Genomic DNA, 26,607 nt, shown 5'->3' with positions numbered 1-26,607 from the left:
TTAATTTCAACAATGAATTAACACATTTGCATTTTATTTTAATGACTAAAGGCATAAAACACAAACTAGTAAAATTAACAAAAATATTATATAAAAAATTAGAGAAGTATAAACATAGGTCATATAATTTTACTTACGAAATTGAAAAGAAAAATACTTAGAATTATAGAGTGATAGCAATTTTTGGGGGCTTTTTTCCTTGATAGAAATATTAAACAACAAACGTGAGTTAAGATTTTATATTCTTATAAACTTCAAACCTAACTTTTATGAAAACAGATTGATGCTTAAATTCCAGAATTAAAAAGCTAAAGCTGATTTTTAATGGTATAATTAAAACAGAAACAACTGAATTATTAAGACATTGCTCAAAAACACCCATCAGCTGTCTAACAAATTTTGAGACAATGTATCATTCTGGTTTGGAGAATACCAAATGCATTTTTCTAAATGTCACAAAAAAGCTGAGCAGAGTTTCTCCAAGGACTCTCCAGCTTCAGAATGTTAACCTTGGAGATAGATGAAGCTGTTTGTGGGAAAGGAGAGTAGAAATATGCCACACTAAGAAGTTAAAGAGAATGGTCAATATGATATCTGGTGAATATTAAGAATGTAATATAGAAAAGATACATTCTATAAATAAATTATAACCAAAACAATCATGTACATTGTAATTTAAAATATTTTTCTCTGAAAATGAACTATTTGATTATTCTTGCCCTTCATCAAAATAATATTTTCTCATAAAAGGGTACTAGTGCAGTTTTGCTTTATTATTTTTAAAGTTTTAAGCTAGCTGGCTTTACAACACATTATAAAATTAGAGATAAATTATTTAAACCTTTATTAATATAACTCTAGTACAGTGTTGTAAAAACTGAGACTTTAACATTATAATTTCTTATAACTAATTATAAGTGATAGAACTGCTCTGCAATCAATCTTGATAAATATAAAAGAATACCTAGCCAACAAAAAACAACTGGGGAAGCGAAATCAGCATATAAGCTTTAAAAAATTGGTATGTTTTAAAGAGTTTTATATTAAATAGACTGTTTCACAATTTACTCACACTGTTGAAAATCAAAATTTTATTCCTAAAGGGGGACAATATAAAGCTAGGACCTTCATGAACATTCAGATATCACAAGAAAGTTGCCAAGGACAGAACTGATTTAACAGCAAGAGATTGGTCTTATGCTTATTACCCAGCACCATTACTAACTGTTAAAACAACCAAAACTAAACAAATCAAATGCATGGCTATTTATTTTTTGTTGCTTTTCACAGATGAGCCTTTGATGTAGAGTTTGTCCCCCAAAACATCTGATCTTCTTCCATGTTCAATGGCTGGACTTTGTTGAGGTTTCTCCCTGAGAAATATACATGCGAATATTAATATCATTTAAAAAATGGCCAGTGGTTTATAAATCAATACAAACATGTTAAAAACCACTGTAATATAAGAAAAGTTTTATCTTAAAAATTCCTTAATAGCTTTGAAAAACAAGGCTGGCCAGGTGCAGTGGCTCATGCCTATAATCCCAGCACTTTGGGAGGCCGAGGCGGGCGGATCACAAAGGTCAAGAGATCGAGACCATCCTGGCCAACATGATGAAACCCTATCTCTACTAAAAATACAAAGATTAGCTGGGCGTGGTGATGTGCACCTGTAGTCCCAGCTACTCAGGAGGCTGAAGCGGGAGGATTGCCTGAACCTGGGAGGTGGAGGTTGCAGTGAGTTGAGATCGCACCATTACACTCCTGCCTGGCGACAGAGCCAGACTCTGTCCCCCCGCCCCAAAACAAAAAATAAAAAGCAAAAAAAAAAAAAAAAAAACGGGAAAACAAGGCAGACCATTTCAGTGAATTTAAGACAGCAACAGCTGTTTTCCTGAGATAGATTTAACTGTTTATAGTTTAAACACTGTTTAATGTTAACAGTATGGTAGCCACTAACCACATTTATATTTGAATTAAAATAAAATAATTCAGTTCTTCAGTTGTACCAGCAATGTTTCAAATGTGAATCAACAGCCAAATGTGGCTAGTGATTACTACACTGGACAGAATAGATATATAGTATTTTTGTCATTACCGAAGTCATTTCAGAAAATGCCATTGGACAGTGCCAGTTAAGAGAAAATGCCACTGTTAGGGCCAGAAATTTATAGGTCATCCATAAAGAGCATGCCTTCCTTAAGTGTGCCCTGGATTTCCTATTCAAACTTGGCATTGCCAGGTTTTTAATCAATACATTTTTCAAATGAGACAAATATCTATAATGAATATGGGAGCAAGTTTTCAAGCAATTCAATAGAAAATACTAGGGCTCTAAATTCCTAAACAAGTATTTTAGAAGAAAATATCCTAGCATATGAAATTCTGCATAAGGCTTCTGATTTACTTGACACCCACTTGTCCACTGCTAGTTCTGTGAAGGCTTCCGCCTTCTGCAGCAATTCTCCACTCTCTTATAGCTTAGAACAGATTTCTATTTAAGGTCTGGTGAGGCCTTTGAGTGTAACTTCATAGGAATTAGATATTATTATCCATTTACTCCCCTGAGAACCACATTAAACTGTAGCTCCACAGTATGTACAAAATGTATTTAAAAACTCTATAATATTTATTTATTTATTTTTGAGATGGAGTCTTGCTCTGTCACTCAGGCTGTAGTGCAGTGGTGTGATTTTGGCTTACCACAACCTCTGCCTCCCGGGTTCAAGCGATTCTCCTGCCTTAGCCTCCCAAGTAGCTGGGATTACAGGTGTGTGCTACCACACCAAGCTAATTTTTGTATTTTTAGTAGAGACAGGGTTTCACCATGTTGGCCAGGCTGGTGTCGAACTCCTGACCTCAAGTGATCCACCTGCCTTGGCCTCCAGAAGTGCTGGGATTACAGGTGTGAGCCACCATGCCCAGCCAGAACTCTCTATAATCTTTAATATGTGGTTTCAGCAAATTTATTTTTCTCAGCTATTCTAAAAGGGAATTCTAAAAGAAGCTAATGTTCTTGCAAAATTCTTCCAAAATATCTAATACACCTCGAATATGGTATTGCATGTACTGTTACATATTATACAAGTGTCTGAAATTTACTATTAAATGCTAAATTTTGATTTAAGAAAGTTGTTAAGTCTTCCAAATAGAACCACTCTCCCCTTATCATATCTCTAGATATCTTTACCAGTGTGAAATGTATGACTCTATCTATATTCATATTAGAATCTGTTTTACAAGAATAACTACACTACAGGATATCAGTTTTCCTTAAGAGGATTTTGGTCTCTATCTTCTGAGGCATACTTTACTAGTGAATTACTAACCATAAAATCCTAAACTATTATTGATTTTTAGATATAAATTTAAATTTGTGTGGAACAATCAGCTTTAATATAAAATTATTACAGCTTTCACAAAAGATACTGTGGATACAACTTGGATGATCATCAAAACTTTCTGATAACAGAAGTAAATTACATAACTTTACTTCAAATTCTTCTTAAAAAACCAAACTATTTTATAAACAACTTTTACCTTCTTTTAAGTTCTCGGGAGCCAGGATTCTCATGGCCAACACTTCTCATTCTAGTGTTTTCTAGATTGTGTCGTCCTGGTTTGTACTTCAAAACCTCACTTTGCCACTCCTCATCAAAAGCATGAGCATCACCTATGTTAAACAGAAAAATAATGGGAATAAGTATTACGGTATCAACTGTCAGTAACTGCCTTGCTCCCACGTATTTCAGTCTAGTCTGGTGTTTTCATTAGTGTAACCTCAGTATAGAGGCAGGAAGCCACTTCAAATATAAGGGTCTTTGACAAAAGTAGTATTTCTTTTCCTGTCTGTTCCTCTCCTATTCCTACTGATGATCTAGTTATTGATGATCTATTTTTTCACCTGCCTGGATATCATATTATTCTACCCAGCGGACCAGCTGACCCAATTATATTAACTAACAGTTTTTCTTCCCGGGTCATCTCACAGTGAATATACTCTTCCTGTATAGTGTATACTTCTGTGGCTAGCACTTCTATTCACCTAACCATCTTTCTACGTAACTTGACCTCACAAGTTTCTGTTGTCAATTTCCTAAGACAGGTTACTCAGCTAGAATGTCAATTCATGTTGTTATGAAGTAATCTAACTTCCATAATAGCAACAATAGAGACATGATAGTACTTCTTCTTTAAGACTGCTTTAAAATATTATGTTCCTTCACTAAATTTTTCATCAAAATGTTGATTATTGTGAAATACTCAGTATATATATAAATGTGATAAAATTACAGAGGTTACAAATAAACACAGGTCACAATATCATGGCTTCTATCTTATTGCATAAGAATAATTTTATCAAACCCCAGCCAGGTGTGGTGGCTCACGCCTGTAATCCCAGCACTTTGGGAGGCTGAGGCGGGCGGATCACAAGGTCAGGAGATCAAGACCATCCTGGCTAACATGGTGAAACCCCGTCTCTACTAAAAATACAAAAAATTAGCCGGGCATGGTGGTGGGCACCTGTAGTCCCAGCTACTCGGGAATCTGAGGCAAGAGAATGGTGTGAACCTGGGAGGTGGAGCTTGCAGTGGGCCGAGATCGCACCACTGCACTCCAGCCTGGACAACAGAGCGAGACTCCGTCTCAAAAAAAAAAGAATAATTTTATCAAACCCCAATGTTAATAGAATTTCTTCCTCCCCCCCACCCACAACGGAGTCTTGCTCTTTTGCCCAGGCTGGAGTGCAATGCGTGATCTTGGCTCACTGCAACCTCTGCCTCCCAGGTTCAAGAGATTCTCCTGCCTCAGCCTCCCAAGTAACTGGGATAACAGGCGCGGGCCACCATGCCCAGCTGATTTTTGTATTTTTATTTATTTTATTTATTTATTCTTTTGAGACAGAGTCTCGCTCTGTCGCCCAGGCTGGAGTGCAATGGCTCCATCTCAGCTCACTGCAACCTCCACCTCCTGGGTTCAAGTGATTCTCCTGCCTCAGCCCCACGAATAGTTGGGATTATAGGCATGTGCGCCACCATGCCCGGCTAATTTTTGTATTTTTAGTAGAGATGGGGTTTCACCATGTTAGTCAGGCTGGTCTTGAACTCCTGACCTCGTGATCCGCCCGCCTCGGCCTCCCAAAGTGCTGGGATTACAGGCATGAGTCACTGTGCTGGGCCCTGATTTTTGTATTCTTAGTAGAGATGGGGTTTCACCATGTTGGCCAGGCTGGTCTCGAACTTCTGACCTCATGATCTACCTGCCTCGGCCTCTCAAAGTGCTGGGATTACAGGCATGAGCCACCGTGCCTGGCCAGAATTTCTTTTTTAATACAATAATTTAAAATTTAAACACTTTATTATGGAAAAACATTATTCAAAATACTTTCTGAAACTAGATGAATCCAACTAAATTTTAATATAATTTCATTATTGAATACAATTAATTAAATATAAAAGCTTAATATTGATTTAAAAATTAATAGAAATAATTTAAATTTAATGATTAAATTTGTTAATAAATTGTAATATAATTAAAAACTACAGGGAGAAGAGTTAGGACACTAGAAGGATGTAAATGCATTGAAGAATAAATATAAAATCTAGAAAAAGAAAAAATTCACTTGAGAGAGAGAGACATACATGTAATCTAACATATAACAGAAATTAAAGTCTTATCTATACAAAAGCCTAAGTATTAAACAGTACAGAATGATTTAAGTAAAAATTATGGCTTATTTACAATAAAACTTTAAGGTAACCACTTAAAATGTTTTTGAAAAATAGCATCATAAGTAACTTTACAATTATAATGGTAAATTAAAATAAGCACAATATAAACTATATAAAAGTAAAATAATAATTTGAGAAAAAAGTATGTTTATATATATATATAAAATGATTAGGAAGAAATACATTAAAATATTGCTAGTATTTTGAGTTTGGATTATGGATGATTTTTGTCTTTATACTTTTCCAATGTACTTTCTTGATAATCAGAAAAAATATTTAAAGACGCATTTTGCCTAATGATAATATTACTAAATAACAATTCAAAAGATTCCATTTTCCAAGGACAAAATAAAAATAAGTAATATCCCATATTGCCAAATATCACTATAAAAAAGAGCTCTCCTATGAAAGGATGAAACCACAATCCTATTACTTTGATGAGGTATTCTCTACACGTATTATTCAAAAACTACATCTTATGACATGTTTCTAAAAAAAAATTAGTCAAGTACAGCTGTTATTTTAACTTTATGAGAAAGAATACTATTTTTTTGTGATAACTTACTTTCATTCATATTGATGAACTCCTGGTTGACCTCTTCATCTCCAGTCTTCTTGTTCTTTGACTTTTTAATGACATGAGCTCGGTCATGGATATGATGACCAATAGCCATTTTTTCTAGTCCACTGTCAGAATCTCTCATTGCTTTCCTAGTTTCCTTTATCTGTAAAAATAAAGAAATTTTATTATTATTTAAATATATATAGAATGTATATCTCAGGGCCAGCTTACCTACAGAGATATGGCCATAGATCTACTGCTCTAAAAATAATGTGTACTCAGTTCCACTGTTAACTTGTGGTAAAACTGTGGTAGTAAGTCTGGTATTTCCTGAACTCCTTAAAATGAAAATGTCTAGAACAAACAGAACCCATACAATTTAACCTTTTTCCAAATTGTAATCAAATATTAAAACAAAAGTAGCAATTATAGTTTAATGCCTTCAAGACTGTCTTAGATAATGTAATAGAAGGAAGTTTATGGTGGGATTCCTACAAATAAGGGCAACTAATTATTCATCAGTCATGTTGATTGGCTTGAATCTGATGATTCCCACCTATCGACTCTATGGAAGTATTATTAGAATATTTCTGATAGCTACTAACACAATTTACTGTGGGACATCTATAATTATATTCTGTTTACATTTAAGATTGTCACTTTTAGAAAGTTAAAATTAAAATGTCTGAGATTAGCAGAACTATGGCAAGAGCATCATTAAAAGGTTCACCTTTATATGTAAGAACTAAAAAATGTACTACTTCACACTCATTAGATTGGTAAACCTATATTTTTACTATAAGTACTAACAAGGAAGTAGAGAAATGGAAACTCACAAGCCACAGTTTTGGAAGCCAACAATTTCAATCACTGGGATAGTAGCTTGGAAATGCTAGGTAAAGAGGAAAGTACACATATCCTACAACTCAGCAATACCACTCCTAGACTCTTTGTATAAGGAGCCATGTATAAAGATGAATTAGAGAAAGATTAGACTCACCTACATATCAACAGAAAATGATTTAAAAATCATGGTACATTCATATTTTGGATATTACATAGAAGTTAAAGAAACCAGGGCCACATGTATCAACTTGAATAAATCTCAGAAGTGTATTAATCATAATATATTCATATTTTGGATACTACATAGAAGTTAAAGAAACCAGACCCACATGTATCAAGTTGAATAAATCTCAGAAGCATATTACTCAGCAAAGACAAGTTGCAGAGGACACATGCAATATGATACCCTTTATGTAATGTTGGGAAATCTGGAAAATAATCCATTTTTTTAATGATAGAAACGTTAAATAATAAAATTGTAAAAACATGCGTGAAAATGATAAACTCCAGATATAGGAAAATGGTAATCTCTGAGAAGGGGAGAAAGGGAAAACAGACCTCAGAGGAATGTATTAGGTTTAACTGCCTCTCTACATTTTTGCTTAAAAAGAAAACAAAGCAAGAGACAACTTGAAGCACATAGAGAAAAATGTTACGATATGACTAAACTGGGTGGCAGGAATATGGGCACTTATTATGGTATTCTCTATATCCTTTCTGTATACTTGAAATATTTCATGAGTTAAAAAATTAATTCACTTCAAATGTGAACTTAAAAATAGACATTATTTCATGAAACAAAGGCTTCTTTTCGTGTTTTGTTTACCTTGTCAACATGTAAAGGTAATAAACAACCATAGATATTTACATGAAAAAAGGCACCCTCACGGGGGGTGGGGGGGCTACAAAAAATCGCCACAAACTAAGTAAATACAGTTGACCTTTAATGGTTTCCACAGTGAGGACTACCTTAACCCCAAACCCCACACCTCCCTCCTGTCCCCCCGCCATCTTGTACCAGATTAAATTTTAATAGTTAAAATTTGATCTAGACAGTCTATCATCCCCTAACTTTATAAAACTTTAGGAATGCTTATAGAAAACTTACTCCTCCTGGAGCTCGACGAGTTTGAGTTGAGGCCTGAAAAACCTTTGGCGGTTCATCTCCTATTTTGGAATAAGTCATAACTGAGGAAGAACAAAATGAATGTCCATTTGGATCCACTGAAAGTTGACCCTACAGGTAAAAAAATTGTAAATTCAGTCGAGTCAAATATAAATAATTATTGCCAGAGAGTTCAAATAAGTAACAACACTAGCTGTAAGTTTTACTAAGGATACTAAACTACCAATATGGTGTAGTCAAAGGCACACCCAGGTTCTCAAGTGAGAAGTGACTTGAAAAATTACCTCTGCCCAAAAAAAGTCACCCCTAGAGTGTCCTAATGGTCGTCCATTTTAGGTACAATTATCCCACTCTCGTTACAAAGACTAATAAGTGACTCACTCAGAGATCCTTAAGTCTCTGGGTGCTCGTGGCTTAGATTTCAATAAAGATGCTATGCCCCCAAACCTGTGATACTTCTATAGTCAGTGGTTGACCCTTGTGTGTAATCTTGCCAACATCAAGCCAATCAATTTAGTTATACATCAAGTTTCATACCTCCTCCTGTAGGTACCAGATTGCTACATTACTAAAATCAATAATGCCCTAGATTATTTGGGCATTCTGAAATGATCCATAGAATTCAAACTGGATGACTAGAATGTTATGGGTCTTCTTCAGATCAAATCAAGTGACTGGTTTTGATGTTAATATGGAGAGTATTATTATAGTACTAGTTTATTTGGACTATTAGGGATCTATACCTAAACATCATTCCTAAAATTTCTGTTTTCAGCGTTGTTTATAAAACCCTAAAACTCTTTAGATGTTACAAATCCTTTTAAGTAGATAGGTTATTAATAATAAAATTATGCAAATTCATATAAAATGTTCATTTACAATAGTGACTTTCAATAGAATCAATGTTTTTGAGGTTAATTTTTTCCAATTTTTTAAAAATTTTGAAAGTTAACATTATTTTTCAAACTTGGAGGTTATGAACTCAATTTAGTGGGTTGTAACCAGGATTTTTAAAACATGAAATAGACTAGAAAATAACTGTATATACTATAAATAGTACAGTCATTTTCTCATGAAACTTTTGCTTCAAATATATTTATAAAGTATACAAATACTGCTTACTGGGTTAATCATGTAAGGTATCTTTTTTAACCACTATGGTTAAAAAAGTATTTGAAAGCCACTATGAAATAGAATATACCAAAGTATACACAATGTTCTCAATGCTTTGTTTTTAGTACTTACAAAGTTTCTTTCTAATTTCTGCATATAGTTTCTCATATTTGACACCATTTGGTCCACTGTCTGCAAAGAGCTGACATCTGTATGCTACAGAATATCAGGAAGTATGTTATTAACTATAGGTAACAACACGAAAGATGCAAATACATCTTCCAAAACAGCTAAAACATTTTTTTCCAATTCATTTAGTGAAATCTCATGCAGTAATCAACCAGACAAAGATAACTTAAAGAGGATATAACAGTGATTAGTTAAGGAGAAAATTGAAGCATACACAAAATCCCAAAGAGCCAACATACAAATAATTAGGGAATTGTAACATTATAAATACATATATACACACGTGTATATATACACATATATGTGCATGTATATATAAAAACACATACACACCTAATCACTCATTACTCACTTTTTCAAAACATAATTTGGTGTATGTTAAATACTAAGTGATATATTCTCTAGCATACGATAGTTTTCATAATTTTCCTTATCTCTCAATACTCCACCATGCAAATAATTAAATTTGGGTATAAGATGCCAGTGTCACCTCCAGCAGTGCCACATGGCTGACAGAAGTTGCCCCTCGAGTAAGTAGCCAGCCTTCCTCTCATCATAGTAGGATCCGGGTGACAGAAATCAATTCACTTTGCTAATAGGCCTTCAATTTGCTGCCTACTGAAGGGTCAGTAGGCTATACCCTTGAAGCATGAGGTATGTGTCTCCAGAAAAACAGTTAAGAATTCCTCTAAACAGTAGTTTCTCAACCAAGATTGATTTTGACTCTCAGTGGACATTGGCAATAACTATACTCATTTTTGGCTGTCACAGATGAGGAGAGCATATAACTAGCATCTAGTGGGTGGAGGTCAGGGATGCAGCTTAACATCCTACAATGGATAGGACAGTCTCCCAGAACAAAGAATTACCCAGCCCAAAATGACAGTAGGGCTGAGGTTGAGAAACTTTGCTCTAGGAAAATCTACCACTGATTTTAGGTTTTATCACTGGAAGACTCACCAGAAAATAAAAGTCAGGCACACATTCCAATGTGTTAGCCAGTAAATCATCTGTTATAAAACAGAATGAGTTGCTTGGTTTAATGAACTTCTCTGTTCAACCAAGCGGAGCTCTGAATCCTCTAAGTTCTGTTTGTGTTTCTGCGTTCTATTGCTATTGGATTTTTACAGATATTAATAATGTAAAATAGGTGGGAAAACCAAATTCCTCCTTAGAACCTGCACTTAATATTGTAGGGAACAACAAAGGCACATTTAGGAAATACTAATATATATTTGGGTAAAAAAGGACTGAAGTAGAATTAATTCTGCATTTCAGAGAGGCAAACACAATTCAGGGAATATTCTGAATATTTGCTTTAACACTAGATTGAGAATCCATTCTTATTTCATGAGATATGGAAGGGTTAACTCAAAGAAGGATAAAAACAGAGAGGAAATGATTAGACATTTGGGTATTTCTGCCCTCTTCTCAATTCACGTGCAAATCAACCATCAAAAGATGTATCTGCACTTGCTCTGGGGTGACCCAACACACTGGAGTGACAAAAAGTTGGGGTACAAAATGTAGTTGAGACTTCAGTGGGCCCTTAAGGCCTCCAAAAATTTTGTACACATTCTTCTCTTTCTTCCTTAAATGTTTCCTCCTGACTTTAAACCTAGTTAGTTCCTTCTCATGATTCAAGTATCACCACCTGAGAGAGGCCACTGCTGGTCACCTGTCTAATCCCTCCTTCACTTCCCCCCATCTCTGTATCATTACCCTGTTTCATCTCCTTCAGGGTACTATGACTATCTGAAATTATTTTGTTGTCTATTGTCTGTCTTCCCACTTTATAAAAATAATCTCTCTGAGGGCAGGGCGATTTTGTCTATTTACTACAATATCCCCAATACATATATAATAATTCCTGGCACTTAAGAGGGTTTAATAAATATTTGTGGAATGAATGAATGAATAAATTATCTCTAGCTCAGCTCAAATCCATATATCCAACAGTTTACCAGATAAATCTACCTGGAAAACCCACAGATGCCTCAAATGCCAAACATCCAAAACTAAAATGATTGTTTTGACCACCTCACTCCTGTATCTGTACTGAATCAATGCCTTATCTCAGTCGCATTCCCAACTACCTTATTCTTCATGCCAGAAAAATGGGTGTGATACTTCCCTTCTCCCTCTCTACTGCTCCTTCAACCCTATCAATCACCAAGTTCCATCCATTCGCCCTTTTAACTCTCTCTCAAATGAGGTAATTCATTTTTATCACCACAGACATTACCTAGTAGAAGTAAGCCATCACTAATACTTTACCAAGAATGCTTCAACAGCCTTCTGGCTTCCCTGCCTCCACTATGGTCTCTTCTAATCTTTCAAGAATCTGACTCTATTACCACTTTGACATAAGTCATCACCGCTTCCTCTGCTCTTAAGATAATGTTTACTCTCCTTACTATGGCCTAAAGACATCTCTGGTTACCTCTTCTTCCTCATCAATATCTACTGTTCAACTCATACTCTAGGGCTAAGTGATGCTAAACATGTTTTAGCTCCCTAGCCTCCAGGTCTTTGCACATGCTGTTTCCTCTCTGTTGAACAGTATTCCTTTCCCCTCCCTCCTTTTCTGGCTAACTTCTACTAATCCTTAAAGTTCAAGAAGTCTACTTGGATTGACCCGCCCCACCTCAAAAGGTGCTTTTTTCCATCTGTGCTCCCACAGCATGCTGAACTTCCTGATCATTTTACTCATAACTCTGTGTTATAACTGCTTTTTTTTGGTCATTTGTCTTACTAAATACTCTGGTCAGAAGGGACAAATGTTATACCTGTATGTCAAACTTCAAGGAAACAAATGATTCAATTGTAGCACAAAATAATTTTTAAAAAAAACCCTTTTCATGAGACTGTAGATACAAATGTTCCAAATTCATGTTATTTTCTGCTACTCCTCAGAATGCTTTTAGTGTGTTGGAAGCTAGCATCACAGACACAGAACAAAAACCCTAAGAAACAGGTGGTAGAAATGCTGGTTGCAGAGTGGCCGTTCTTAAGTACAGACAAGAAAAAGCTGCATGGGCAAGGTGGCAACAAAATTCTAGAGAAAGCAGTCAATCTGTGCTTTTCCAAACGTTGTGCTTATCTATCTACAGTTTAGTACTTTTTTTTAAAACCTTTTGGAAAGTAATCATAAGCATGTGTAAGTCCCCAACTTTCAAACACAACTATGATGATCCCTTTTGTAAATCAAGCAAATATTCATTCAATAAAATCTACTTTTTATTTTTGAAGATGAATTTTATATATGTTGAAATGACTTACTTCAGGAAACATGTGCCTAAACTTTCTAAGTTAAGTTTCATACTTGAAACAGAGGTTTTCAGTACAAATATTAAAAAGCCATTATGAAAGTGAGGCTGCATGCCAATTTAGTCAGCTTGAGTTAATGAAAAATAAATATTTGTCAGAAAATATTGCTAAAATGATTTGTCTTAAGATACGAACCATACCACCAAAATCGCCAAAACGCACAAGAGAACAACTCGTTGCCTGGAAAAATAATATCCAATTCATTTGATTATGACATTTATTATACAGAAGTTTCTCAATTTACCAATTAAATGTTTACTGAGTTTCAAATATCTACATTTCAATTGCTGAGATTCATCTTTATAGAAACCCCTGAGGGCTTGTTATCTTAGAACTATCATTCCTGAGGCTGAAAAAGCATAAGAAATAAAAGAGGCAAAAAAGAAAATGGTTACGATATATAAATATTCGTGTTTTTTTTTTAATTTTTAGTTGAGTATGTTTATAACCTCTAGCTTTGCTCTAAGGCAAGACATATGAAAATATATTTCAGTTGTAAGGCTTTCGAGATACAATTAAAGGTTAATCTAAGCTTTGAAGGTCCATAGGTAACCATATAGAAGATTAGGGTTTCCTGGTCCAATAAAGACAATCCTTTGTAGCTTCTGATACTATTTTCAAGTATTAAAACAATGAGTATGGGAGAGAAAGGATATATCCTTGCCTGTTCTAATTTCATATATCAGAGGAAGTTATAAGGTGAGAAATGTATACATAAATATAAAAAATAATGGTTTAAGTTTTACTTCTAATATATGCTTCTATGGACCTAAAAGTTTTGGTAGCACGGTGGGATTCTATATAGCTGACAAGTCACTGTTCAGGATTCACCTTTCCAAAGGTTCCCCCTTTTATACAATAGTGATTTCTAGAACAAGAATATTAGTCATAGCCTATCATTATAGATACATACTTCTGTAATACTTTTCTTCAAATTCCTACAGGGCCTTCTCACTAACTGTCTTAAAAAAAAGAACTTACAGTCAAAGAATCTTCACCATCATTATGTCCTCTACGATTATGAACTCTCCCTCTACCATCAGAGATACTGAGCAAGTCTCTTCCAAAGGGTTCAGTAAAACTTCTCATCATCTGTCGCATATTTTCTCGGTGTGCAAGAATGGACTCACTGTTGAAAATATACATAATCATGAAAGATTCAGTGTTGGAGTTTAAATAGTAAGTAGGCAGCTAAATACTACAAATAATTATTTTGGGCTAATATGTTTGTTAGATAAAAGAGTAGAATTCTATTTTATTCATAAATAGAATTATCTCATAAAGATCCATTATTAGATGGTTTCCTACTTACAATGGTTTAAGTTAAGGTTTTTTGACTTTACTGTGTTATAAAAGCACTACACATTCAGGAGAAACAGTACTTCAATGATCCATACAGCCATGCTGGTTTTCACTTTCAGTATAGTATTCCATAAATTACATGAGACATTCAACACTTTATAATAAAGTAGGCTTTATGTTAGATGATGTTGCCCAACTGTAAACTAATGTGTATGTTCTGATGGTACTCTGTAGGTTAAGTGTATTAAATGTATTTTGATGTATAATATTTTCAATTTGCGATAGGTTCATTGGAATGTAATCTTATCGTTGAGAAGCATCTGTAGTTATAAATAAAATTAATGAAAACCTGTTATTGTTATCCAATATAATTCATTTAATGCATAATAAAAAACCACACCTTTATTTATCCCATATTGCATAAAAATATCAACACTATAATCTGATGTTTATCCTTTCATCACAAGTCTCATTAAAGAACCTAATTTTTTTTTTTTACCTTATCACAATGGTTTCCCAACTTTGTTCCAGTTGGACAGTTACTGACCCACTAATCAATTCCTTATTCCTCATTCTAGAACTTAAGGTACACCATGATTGGAGCTCACTTTACCAAGGCAATCTTATGCTTTCCTGCAGTCCAGTGGAACTCCCTCTCCAATAGTCTGGCCTCCTTTCAGATTCTCCACTTCAGTTACATTCTTCTTAGGTCACCCTTCCCGCTTCTAATTCCAATCCTCTGATGTCATCATAAAGAAGCTAGAAAGTTTTCTAAAAAATGTTCTTGGCCAGGCGTGGTGCCTCATGCCTATAATTCCAGCACTTTGGGAGGCTGAGTCAGGTGGATTGCTTGAGGTCAGGAGTTCAAGACCAGCCTGGCCAACATGGTAAAACCCCATCTCTACTAAAAATACAAAAATTAGCTGGGTGTGGTGGCGTATGCCTATAATCCCAGCTACTCGGGAGGCTGAGGCAGGAGAATTGCTTGAACCCGGGAGGCAGAAGTTGCAGTGAGCCAAGATTGCACCATTTTACTCCAGACTGGGTGACAGAGCCAGACTCTGTCTCAAAAAAAAAGAAAAAAAAAAAAAAAAGAAAGAAATTTTCCTTGCAACTCCAGCTCAAAGGAGGAAGCTCAAAAATTCTGTCTTCTGCTCGTTAGTCCAAGTAGAAAGAGCTTTTTCATAGTATTTGTATACATAAACCTATTCCAAAAGAGCTCAGATTTATTCACACATTACCTTGGAGGTTAAAAAAAGCATAATTGTTCCAAGTGTGAGTTTAAGATTAGCAAACTGCTTGACTGGATTTGTGCTTGTGTGTATAGACAGACGTTTTCATTCAGCCTTGTTTAGGCATAATTTACATTCAACGAAATTTACCAATTTTAATTGTACAGTTTGATGAATTTTAAAAAGTGCAGTCATAACCTCCACCATAATTAAGATGTAGAACATTTCCATCATTCCAAAAAGCTTCCTCGTCTCCTTGCAGATAATTACCTGCTCTTAGCCCTAGTTACCATGAATAGGCTTTCTGTCATTATAGTTTGGTCTTCTCCAGATTTCATATAATGGAATCACATAGTATGTCATCTTTTGTGTCTAGCTTCTTTCCCTTAGCATAATGCTTCTTTGATTCATCCATGTTGTTCTCTATTTCAGTTCATTCAGTTTTATTGCTAAGTTCATATATATATCAGTATCATAATCACAAAACTGTTTTTAGTTTTTGTCTATTATGAATAAAGCTACTATGAATATTTATGTACTACTCTTTGTGTATACATAATTTGACTTAAGTAAACACCTAAGAGCAAGGACTGCTGGCTTGTATTAGAAGAGTATGTAAATTTTATAAAAACTGTAACTGAGAGTTCCAGTTGCACTGCATTCTTGGTGAAATGTAGGATAGTCAGATGTTTAACTGTAGCCATTTGAGTGGCAGTGTCATAACATCTCATTGTGGTTTTATTCTGTATTATTTGTCATTCGTGTATGTTCTTTGATAGAACTGTCTTTTCAAATACTTTCCCCATTTTTAAAAATCAGGTTATAAGAGTTCTTTATATATTCTGGACACAGACTTTTATCAGATACAGGTTTTAAATTTTTTCCCAGTCTTGGACTTGCCTTTTTCATTCTCTTAACATGAATATATTCAGCCACACAACCATGAATCTTTGTTAGGTCTTCAGTTTTTACCACATTTTGCTAATGTGTATAAGGATTTTGAGATGGGAAGATTATCCTGGATTATCTCAATGGGCCCAATGTAATCACAAGGGTCCTTATGAGAAGGAGATAGTAGTGTCATAATCAGAAGATGCTACACTGCTGGCTTTAAAAATGGAGGAAGAGGCCAAAAGCCAAGGGACACAGCAGTCTCTAGACGCCAGAAAAGACAAGGAAACAGATTCACCCCTATCAACTCCAGAAGGAATGTAGCCCTGCCAACACCTTGATTTTAGCCCAGGGAAACCCATTTTGGACGTCTGATCTCCACCCATAAGATGATTTGTTGTTTTAAGTCTCTAAATATGTGGTAATTTGTTATAGCAGCAATAGGAAACTAATACAGGTTTTAAAATTTTAATTTTAAAATATACGAAAGTCTCACTCCTCTTTTAGAGTGTAAGTTCTTCTAGACTAGGAACTGTATCTTTATTCACTCATACTACCAACCTCTGTGCTTGACACACAGTATACATTATAAATGTTTATGGAGGGCTGGGCGCAGTGGCTCACGCTTGTAATCCCAGCACTTTGGGAGGCCAAGGTGGGTGGATCACGAGGTCAAGAGCTTGAGACCAGCCTGGCCAACATGGTGAAACTCCATCTCTACTAAAAGTACAAAAATTAGCTGGGTGTGGTGGCAGGTGTCTGTAATCCCAGCTACTCTGGAGGCTGAGGCAGGAGAATCACTTAAACCCAGGAGGTGGAGGTTGTGATGAGCCAAGATCATGCCATTGCACTCCAGCCTGGGCAATAGGGTGAGACTCCATCTCAAAATAAAATTAAAAAAAATACAAAAATTCAAAATAAATAAATAAATAATGTTTATGGAATTAGAACCATCCTATATATCAGATGGTCCCCCCTACCATTTCTTGGAAAAATTACTAACTGTTCTTAATTAAAGGCTCTGCTCACCTTGGTGCTTGCTACACAGAGAAAAATCTCCACTGCAACCAATGCCTGCAGTCTTGAAGTTCTTCCTTAGTGACTTTTGATTTTAGGGGAGGGGAAACTCCTATTTAAACTATACTTGGTTTTCTCCGGCCCAAGTATTTTAGTACATGGGATTTACATGTCCTGATAATAGTTCCAAGGGCTTCTTGTGCTTTAGTTTCAGCTGCTGCAGAGTAAGACCACCTGTATGTCTGAGAAACAACACCCTCAAATGAGGTTTGTTTATGCCATAGAAGCTTATGTCTTAATTGAGGCCATCCTGAATGTGGTCTCAAAATTTTGCAAATATCTATAAATATGTTTCTTATGATGCAGAAACACACGTATAAACTTTTTGTAGATTTGTAGTTCATTTTCCTGTCTTTAGATGAAACCAACAAAACTGATGACTTAGAATGAGGGCAGTTTTTGAATTTGTTTTTTTTGTTTTTTTTTTTGAGGCGGAGTCTCGCTCTGTTGCCCAGGCTGGAGTGCAGTGGCGCCATCTCGGCTCACTGCAACCTCCGCCTCCCGGGTTCACGTCATTCTCCTGCCTCAGCCCCCCGAGTAGCTGGGACTACAGGCACCCGCCACCACACCTGGCTAATTTTTTGTACTTAGTAGAGACGGGGTTTCACCGTGTTAGCCAGGATGGTCTCAATCAATGTGTTATTCTTGTGACATAACATGTATTAGTTATCTATTGCTGTTGTAACTTAGCAGCTTAAAACGTTTGTTATGTCACAATTTCTGTTGATTAGGAATCAGGAGCAGTTTAGGTGGGTAGTTCTGACTTAGGGCCTCTCTGTAGGCTGCAATGAAGTTATCAGTTGAGGCTTTAGTCATCTCAAGTCTTGACTGGTGGAGAATCCACTTCCAAGTTCCTTCACACAGCTATTGGCTAGTCTCAAAAATCTGCTTCTAAGCTCATTCAGGTGGACCTCTCCACAGTGCTGCTTTACATCATGGTAGCTGCTTTCCACAGCATAAGCCATCATGTGTGAGAGAACACCTAAGGCAGAAGCCATGCTCTTTAATTTAATTTAATTAATTTATTTATTTTTGAGACGGAGTCTTACTCTGTCACCCAGACTGGAGTGCAGTGGCGCGATCTCAGCTCACTGCAAGCTCTACCTCCCAGGTTCATGCCATTCTCCTGCTTCAGCCTCCCCAGCAGCTGGGACTACAGGCGCACGCCGCCACGCCCGGCTAATTTTTTTCTATTTTTAGTAGAGATGGGTTTTCACCGTGTTAGCCAAGATGGTCTCCATCTCCTGACCTCGTGATCTGCCCGCCTCGGCCTCCCAAAGTGCTGGGATTACGGGCGTGGGCCACCGCACCTGGCCAAGCCATGCTCTTTTAAAAATGTAATTTTGGGAGTGACATCTTATCTCTTCTTTCATATTCTGTTTATTAGACACAAATTAGTAAGTCTCAGCCTATGTTCAAGGGGAGATTACATAAAGGCATGAATACCAGGGAGTGGGGATCACTGGAAGCTATCTTAGTAGCTGTCTACCACACATAAATTAGTGGGTTCATTAGCTTACCAGAGACATATATAATCAAGTTTGTAATATTCTTAATTAAAATTAAGCTCAACAATATCAGTACATTTTTCAGCATGCCATAAATAAATATTGATATTAGATGATATTAAGATAACAAACTTTCAGACAGGAAATTCAAAAGGTACATTAGAATAATCAACACAATTTATTCTTTTTTTAAATTTGTAAAGAAATAAGTGAACGAGCTACAAGGAAGTAAACGACACATACAGATGACTATTTGAAGATTTTTCAGTGCTAAAGGAAAAAAGATAATAGCTTGCGTATCAAGAAAGTTTTGGGAAGAGGGAGGGAATGTATATGAGAAGCCTTTCTTTGCTAGATTAAAACAGTTCTCATTGGCATAGATGTCATAAATTCTGATTATTTATTTAATTTTGTAATCTTTCAATAGTCCCAGAAAAAAACTCAAAAATTCCCTTGAATTGTAACAGGAAATAATAGTTACAAATCAGGCCATTAGTATAGAGAGAATGCTGCCATTGGGGTGGATACTTCTTCAAGAGCTGATGCTTTCAAGATCTCCTCCTGACTTGTCCTAATTCAAGCTTGTATTCTTTAAGCTATTACTCTCTTAATCATCATTCATAGACATACCATTCAACATAATAGTGGCAGATTAATAAAAAGCTGTATTTTACAGCACTTCACTTCTGAAACTATGTTATGTAGACTGGACAGTAAAAGCTGGATGGTTTTTCTAGAAATTGCTTTAAATAATGTTATTTTTAAGGAACATATCTGTGGTAGGCAGAATGGTTCCCCTAAAGATGTCTATGTCCTAATCCCCAGAACCTGTGAATATGTTACATTACATGGTAAGGGGGAATTAACGTTACACATGTAATAAAGGTTGTTGTTCAGGTAACTTTAAAATAAGATTAGCCTGGATTATCCAGGAGGGCTCCTTTAATTAAAGATCCTTTAAATCTGGAAGAAGGAGGCATGAAAGTCAGAAAGATGTGATGATGCCTTTTTCCTTCCCTTCACTTGTCCATTAAAACTGCAAAGATTCCCTTGACCTTCCAACTACTGAAACCCAAAGGTCATTCCTCTTCCTCCTCAAATTTCAGCAGCATGTATCTCTAACTTTGATGGCAATGCACTTTTAAACTCTGACTGATAAACTTCTCCTCAATTGTTCCTTTTCCTTCTTGCCCTTTACAGAGCTTCTGAGTTTCACAGATAGGTTTCTGGTGTCTCAAAACGTTGACACTCTCAGCCTTGGGGCAGCCAGTGAGGACTGAGCCCTGGAGCTGGTTACCTACGCTCCCATTGGTCTCTGTCCCTTCTCGTACCCCAAGCACATGGACAAACACCTTTTAAAAATGAATGACATTAAAATGTTAAAAAGCACTGCCCCCTAAAGACATGCTTTCTCCAGTTTTAATCCATTATCTGTTCTCTTCCCTGTCCTCTAAGGACTACTTCAACTTGAACATGCTTAAAAAATCACTAGAGGTACTTACTAAAATTACAGATTCCTGAGACATACACCTAGAGTTTTGATTCAGTATATCCCAAGCATGGCCCATTAATCTGCATTTTAGCAAGGGTTCAATCTATTCAACAATATTATCAGGAATCTGCATTCAATTTCTTGTTTTAATGCAAACTGTCTCATTTATTTAACAAATATTTAATGAACACATATGCAAAAGGCATGGTTCCAGGTAGTGGGGATAGAGCCCTGAACTTTGGAGGTCTAAAGCTAATTTTCAATGTCCTATTGGCCAAGAAGTTGGCATACTTTCCAAGGTACTCAGAATATAAATTACAAATAATGATAAAGCTATGATTAAATATTTGCCTTTTTATATTCTAGTAACTTGAAACCTTATTATATTTCCACATTTTTTCCTTAATCAGCTTTTCCTCTTTATGTCTCTAATTCTACTAAAGGCACAACCATTATACTCCAAGTCACCCAGGCTCAAAACTTCAGGTATGAGCTAGTCGGAGGTTTTTAATCTGTCCTGAGCTAGCTCCAAGGAATGGAAAAATGGTGAGAAACAATTCCATTAAAAGAATTGGGGAAGAGATAGCGTTCTAGTTCAGTCTCTCTCCATCAAGAAAAGTTGACCATGGTTTACTTCTGAATTACCACTGCTTCTTGTATCTTATTATTTCCTTCCTGGATTTTAACATCTAGTAATTTGAACACAGTAAACTCTTAGTATCTTATGTCTAAATTCATTTCACACTCAAACTTAAACCATGGCTTGCTTGGGCATATAAATCTCCACTATTTCCTCTCAGTATTTTGATAATATTGCTTCATCATCTTTCTACATCTAGTGTAGCTGAACAGAAGTCTGATGACAATCTGGTTCTCATTCTTTCTAAGAAATCTACTCTCTGGATGCTTTATGGTTTTTTAAAATTTTTTTTTAATGTATCAAAATTGCACTTTCATGGGTCCAAGTGTAGATTAAAAAAAAATTATCCCGACAACCACCAACTTGCCCTTTTCCTTTTCTTTTTCTTTTTTTTTTTTTGAGACAGAGTTTCACTCTTGCTGCCCAGGCTGGAGTGCAATGGCGCAATCTCGGCTCACTGCAACCTCCGCCTCCCAGGTTCAAGCAATTCTCCCGCCTCAGCCTCCCTAGTAGCTGGGATTACAGGCACCTGCCACCACATTTTTTTGTATTTTTAGTAGAGATGGGGTTTTACTATGTTGGCCTAGCTGGTCTCGAACTCCTGACCTCAGGCAATCCACCCACCTCAGCATCCCAAAGTGCTGGGATTACAGGCATGAGCCACCACATCCATCTTAAATTGCTCTTTTCAATCTGAGTTCCAAAACATTTCAGCCTTTCATTAATTCTAGATATTGTTCTTAAATTACTTCTTTGGGTATTTACTATTACCTTATTTCTATCTGTTTGCCTTCCCTGTCAAACTTTTTTTAAAGCATATTTTTCTTATCCTCTGTGATTCTGTGTTGAATGTTGGAAGAAATTCCTTGGCTCAATTTCCAAGCTTACTAATTTACTCTATGCTTGTGAACATTCTGCTTAACTCATTTTTCTAAAAAAATTTAATTTCTGTATCTCTGGTTCTTTGTTAAATGGCTGCATTACCCTCTGACATCTCTAAAGATAATATCCTCTCCCAACTCTGAAGATATGTCTTAGTCAATTTTTGTGTTGCTATAGAGGAATACCTGAGGCTGGGTAATTTACAAAGAAAAGAGGTTTATTTGGGTCATGGTTCTGCAGACTGACAAGAATCATGGAGCCAGCATCATCTTCTGATGAGAGCTTCAGGATGCTTCCACTTATGGAGGAAGGTAAAGGGGAACCAGTATGTGCAGAGATCACATGGTAAGAGTGGAAGCAAGAGAGGGGTGGGGTCATGAAAGGCTCTTTTTAACAACCAGCTCTCTGGGGAACCAATAAAGTGAGAACTCACTTACTACCTCACCCTAACCCCCAGGGAGGGCATTAATCTATTAATGAAGGATCCACCCTCCCATGACCCAAACACTTCTCATTAGCTCCCACTACCAATGTTAGGAATCAGATTTCAACATGACATTTTGAGGGTCAAACATCTGAGCTATAGCAAGGTATTTTTCTTTTTTTTTTTTTTTTTCAGACAGAGTCTTGCTCTGTCTCCCAGGATGGAGAGCAGTGGCATGATCTTGGCTCACTGCAACCTTTAACACCCAGGCTCAAGTGATCCTCCCCCCTCAGCCTCCCTAGAGCTGAAACTACAGATGTGCACCACTGTGCCTGGCTAATTTTTGTATTTCTTTGTAGAGATAGGTCCTACTATGTTGCTCAGGCTGGTCTTGAACTCCTGGGCTCAAGCAATCCACCCAACTTGGCCTCCCAAAGAGCTGGAATTACAGGCATGAGCCACTGCGCTGGCAAGATACTTCATACATATCCACATATTTAACATTTTCAAGGTTGTTCTTTCCTTCTTTAGTGTCCAAATTGCTACCTAGTATAATTTCCCTTCATTGAAGAATGACTTTAACATTTCTTGTTCTGTAGATATGATTGCAATAAATTCTCTGTTTTCTTTACCTGAAAATATTTCATTCGTAATTCTTAAAGGAAATTTTCACAAGATAAACCTAGGTTGACAGCTTTTTTTTCTTTCTTTCTTTTTATTTATTATACTTTAAGTTTTAGGGTACATGTGCACAACGTGCAGGTTTGTCACATACGTATACATGTGCCAGGTTGGTATGCTGCACCCATTAACTCGTCATTTAGCAATTGGTATATCTCCTAATGCTATCCCTCCCCACCCACCCCCACAACAGTCCCCAGTGTGTAATGTTCCCCTTCCTGTGTCCATGTGCTCTCATTGTTCAATTCCCACCTATGAGTGAGAACATGCAGTGTTTGGTTTTTTGTCCTTGCAATAGTTTGCTGAGAATGATGGTTTCCAGCTTTCTGCGGATGTTATTGCTTTATCTACTGGCCTCTTGCTTTTGGTGATAAGCCAAAGGTAATTCAAATGTTTTTCTCTTGTATCCAGTCAATGTATCATTTTTTCTGGCTGTTTTCAAGATTTTTCTTTTTATTATTTGCTTTCAGAGGTATGACTATGACGAACCTAAGCATGGTTTTCTTCATATTTATTCTGCTTAGGTTTACTTACAGCTTCTTGATTCTTGAAACTTTTATCTTTTACCATATTGGTTAATTTCCATTATTATTTTTCAACTAATTTTATGCCCTTTCTCTCCCTCTTCTCCAATTACACCTAACATTAGACATTTCGATATTTTCATATAGGTTTCTAAAGGGTTTTCTCCCAATTTTTTTCTGGTTTTCAGATTAACTTTCATTTATCTATCTTCAATTTTAATGATTCATCTGTCATCTCCATTTTGCTGTTAAGCCTATCCAGTGAATTTTCTCTTTCAAATATTGCATTATTCCAGACCAAGCTTGTTTAATCCGTGGCCTGTGGGTCACATGCAGCCCAGGACAGCTTTGAATGCGGCCCAACACAAATTCATAAACTTTCTTAAAACTTTATGAGATTTTGTTTTTTAGCTCATTAGCTATCATTAGTGTTAGTGTATTTTATGTGTGGCCCAAGACAGTTCTTCTTGCAATGTGGTACAGAGAATCCAAAAGATTGGACACCCCTGTTAGACTTTCTATTGGTGGGGGAGTATATACATAAAAAAGTATACACAAACACACACACACACACACACACACTTTCTTTCTCTATGGAGATTAAATATCTTTTCATTCCTTGCAAGCATATTTTCCTTTTCTTCATTGGGCAAAATTTATAACAACTGCTTTAAAATTCTTGTCTTTTAATTCTAACATATGGGTCTTTTCAGGATCAGTGTCTTATTTTTTTATCTGGAGAATGGGTCACATTTTCCTGTTAAGTAATTTTGGGTTATATCTGTACATTGTGGATATTATGGGGTCTGGATTTTGATATATTCCTCCAGTGTTGATTTTTTTTAAGTAGGTAATTAATCTGGTTAGCCTTAAAGGTCAAATTCTGTCTCTTGCGTGGTAGCTCAAATCTCCATTTAGTTCATTTACCCTTCTTAGCTGAACTGCTCTGAGTCTGTCTTATGCATATGTGGTTAAGCCTTAGACAGAGATTTGTATAGAATTTATTCACAGTATTTGGTGCTCACTCTTCTCTGGCTCTCTCCTTTTGGCGACTTCTCTCCCTCCCTTTCCAGTGACTGTGGTTTTACTGAACTCTGTCTTTGGTTGTTAGGTCAAAAACACTTTAAAGGTCTTCGAACAGTTTTAGTCACTCTACATGTAAGACAATTAGGTTAGAATCGTCTTTCCTTTTGTTCAACTGTTGAGAACTCTCCAGCATATATCTGCTTTTGGTCATTCTCTAGCGTCTTTTCCAGTAAGTTGTTTTTGTATTTCATCCTGGGCTTATAAAGTTATCTGCAAGAGAGTTGGTCCAATTGGAGCTCTATTGGTCATAGTAGAAATGAAAGTCTCCTCAAGATTTTAGTTACACTATTTTCTATAATCTTCTTTGTTTCATTAACTTTGATTCCTTAAGTGTTGGTTCTTCTGTTTGGTTAGCATAGCTTCTGTCTTTCATGGTGTCAGTTTTTATCAAATGTTTGAAATAATATATTTAGAATAAAATAAATTAATGAGTGTCAGGAAATGAATAAAAGTAAAGTTACTTCCACAGAATTGAATTAGTGGGGAGTAGTTGTATGTGTACTTGGTCCTACAGTTTGGTTCAATATCTGAGACTTCCATTTTCCATCTCTGTCTCTCAGACCTTGCACTGCCCTTTTATTTGTTTTTTAAGTAGCTTTCTTGTTTTTACATGCTTCCCAAACTCTTTAATTATAAGAGCCAATAGACATATCTTTTTTCTATTAAATTAGCTTCTCTAGCTGATTTTCTTGTTCTTCCCTTTCTTTCTTTCCCTTTATTTCTTTTTTAAACAACATTTATTGTCTCACTGTTCTGGAGGCTGGAAGTCTGAGATCGACGTGTCAGCAAAGTTCGTTTCTCTTGAGGCCTCTTCTCTCCTTGACCTGCAGATCCCTGTGTCCTCACATTATCCTTTCTGTTGGTTCCTTTATTTCTGAGATTCCCTATGGCAAAATAGCACCTGGGGGCAATAATCTATCATCCAAAAAGGAAGTGAGGGGAAGAGTGGAGTGACTGCAAATTAAGTTTTTCCTCTGTCATATACAGTCATTTTCAACTACTGCTTTAAACTAGCAACACAAAGGAGAAAAGAACATTTTGCTGCCGGAAATTACTGAGCAGACTTAAGGCCAGGAGATACACTTGGGGGAAAGGGAAGGAGAAGAATATAAGAGGTAGATTGGCATTCAATCCATTAAATGTGTGTGTGCCTATTATTATTTGAACAAACTGTTACCTATTAGATCCATTAAGAATAAGAAAAATAAACGTGTTTATTTTACCTTAACTTATTCTCTGATGCTCTTGCCTTCTTTATGTACATCAGAGTTTCTGACTTGTATGATTTTCCTTCTCTCTGAAGAACTTCTTTTAACATTTCTTGCAAGGTAGGTCTACTGTCAACAAATTCACCAAATTTTTGTTTGTCTGAGACAGTCTATTTCTTCTTGACTTTTAAAGGATAATTTTGCAGGGTACAGAATTCTAGGTTGGTGGGTTTTTTTCCTCTCAACACTTTATATATTTCATGCCATTCTCTTCTTGCTTGCATGGTCTCTGAAGAGAAGTCAGATATAATTATTTTCTTTACTCTTCTACAGGATTTTTTCCCCCCTCTAGCTTCTTTCAAGATTTCTTCTTTATTTTTGATTTTCTACAGTTTAAATATGACATGCCTAGGTTTAGTTTTTTTTGGTTTGGTTTTTTTTTTTTTTTGCATTTATTCTGCTTGGTGTTCTTTAAACTTTTGAGATCTGTGGTTTGGTGTATGACATTAATTTGGGGTAATTCTTAGTATTCATTTCTTCAAATATTGCTCCTGTTCCTTTGTACTCTGGTACTCCCATTACACATTATACCTTTCGTAGTTGCCCTACAGTTATTGCCACAGTTCTTGGATATTATGGGTTTTTTTTTTCCAGTCTTTTTTCTCTCTGATTTTCAGTTTTGGAAGTTTCTACTGTCATATCCTCAAGCTCAGAGATTCTCTCCTAAGCTGTTTATAGTCCACTGATAAGCCCATAAAAGGA

At 36.0% G+C, this 26,607-nt stretch overlaps 1 protein-coding gene across 8 annotated transcripts in view; it reads right to left on the bottom strand.

The window, feature by feature from the left end:
• Positions 1-1,071: 1,071 nt before the first annotated feature.
• The window catches only part of MLF1 (myeloid leukemia factor 1), a 39,032-nt gene continuing 13,496 nt past the window's right edge, over positions 1,072-26,607 (bottom strand). For 2 of the 8 annotated variants that reach the window (XM_054482396.2, XM_063661332.1), the window contains exons 2-8: positions 13,880-14,027; positions 13,034-13,078; positions 9,512-9,595; positions 8,249-8,377; positions 6,298-6,457; positions 3,541-3,673; positions 1,072-1,373 (exon numbers count right to left, since the gene is read on the bottom strand). In XM_054482396.2, coding sequence (XP_054338371.1) covers positions 1,268-1,373; positions 3,541-3,673; positions 6,298-6,457; positions 8,249-8,377; positions 9,512-9,595; positions 13,034-13,078; positions 13,880-14,027 — 805 coding nt within the window. In that variant the 3' untranslated portion in view covers positions 1,072-1,267. Of the gene's footprint in view, positions 1,374-3,540; positions 3,674-6,297; positions 6,458-8,248; positions 8,378-9,511; positions 9,596-13,033; positions 13,079-13,879; positions 14,028-25,860; positions 26,130-26,607 lie in introns of those variants that run through there. The other 6 variants (XM_054482394.2, XM_054482395.2, XM_054482401.2 and 3 more) reach the window with 6 other exon arrangements.

This window comes from Pongo pygmaeus, chromosome 2 (assembly GCF_028885625.2).
Source record: "Pongo pygmaeus isolate AG05252 chromosome 2, NHGRI_mPonPyg2-v2.0_pri, whole genome shotgun sequence".
Lineage (NCBI taxonomy): Eukaryota > Metazoa > Chordata > Mammalia > Primates > Hominidae > Pongo > Pongo pygmaeus.
Note: the sequence above shows the minus strand (reverse complement) of the source record. Positions and strands in the feature narration are given on the sequence as shown.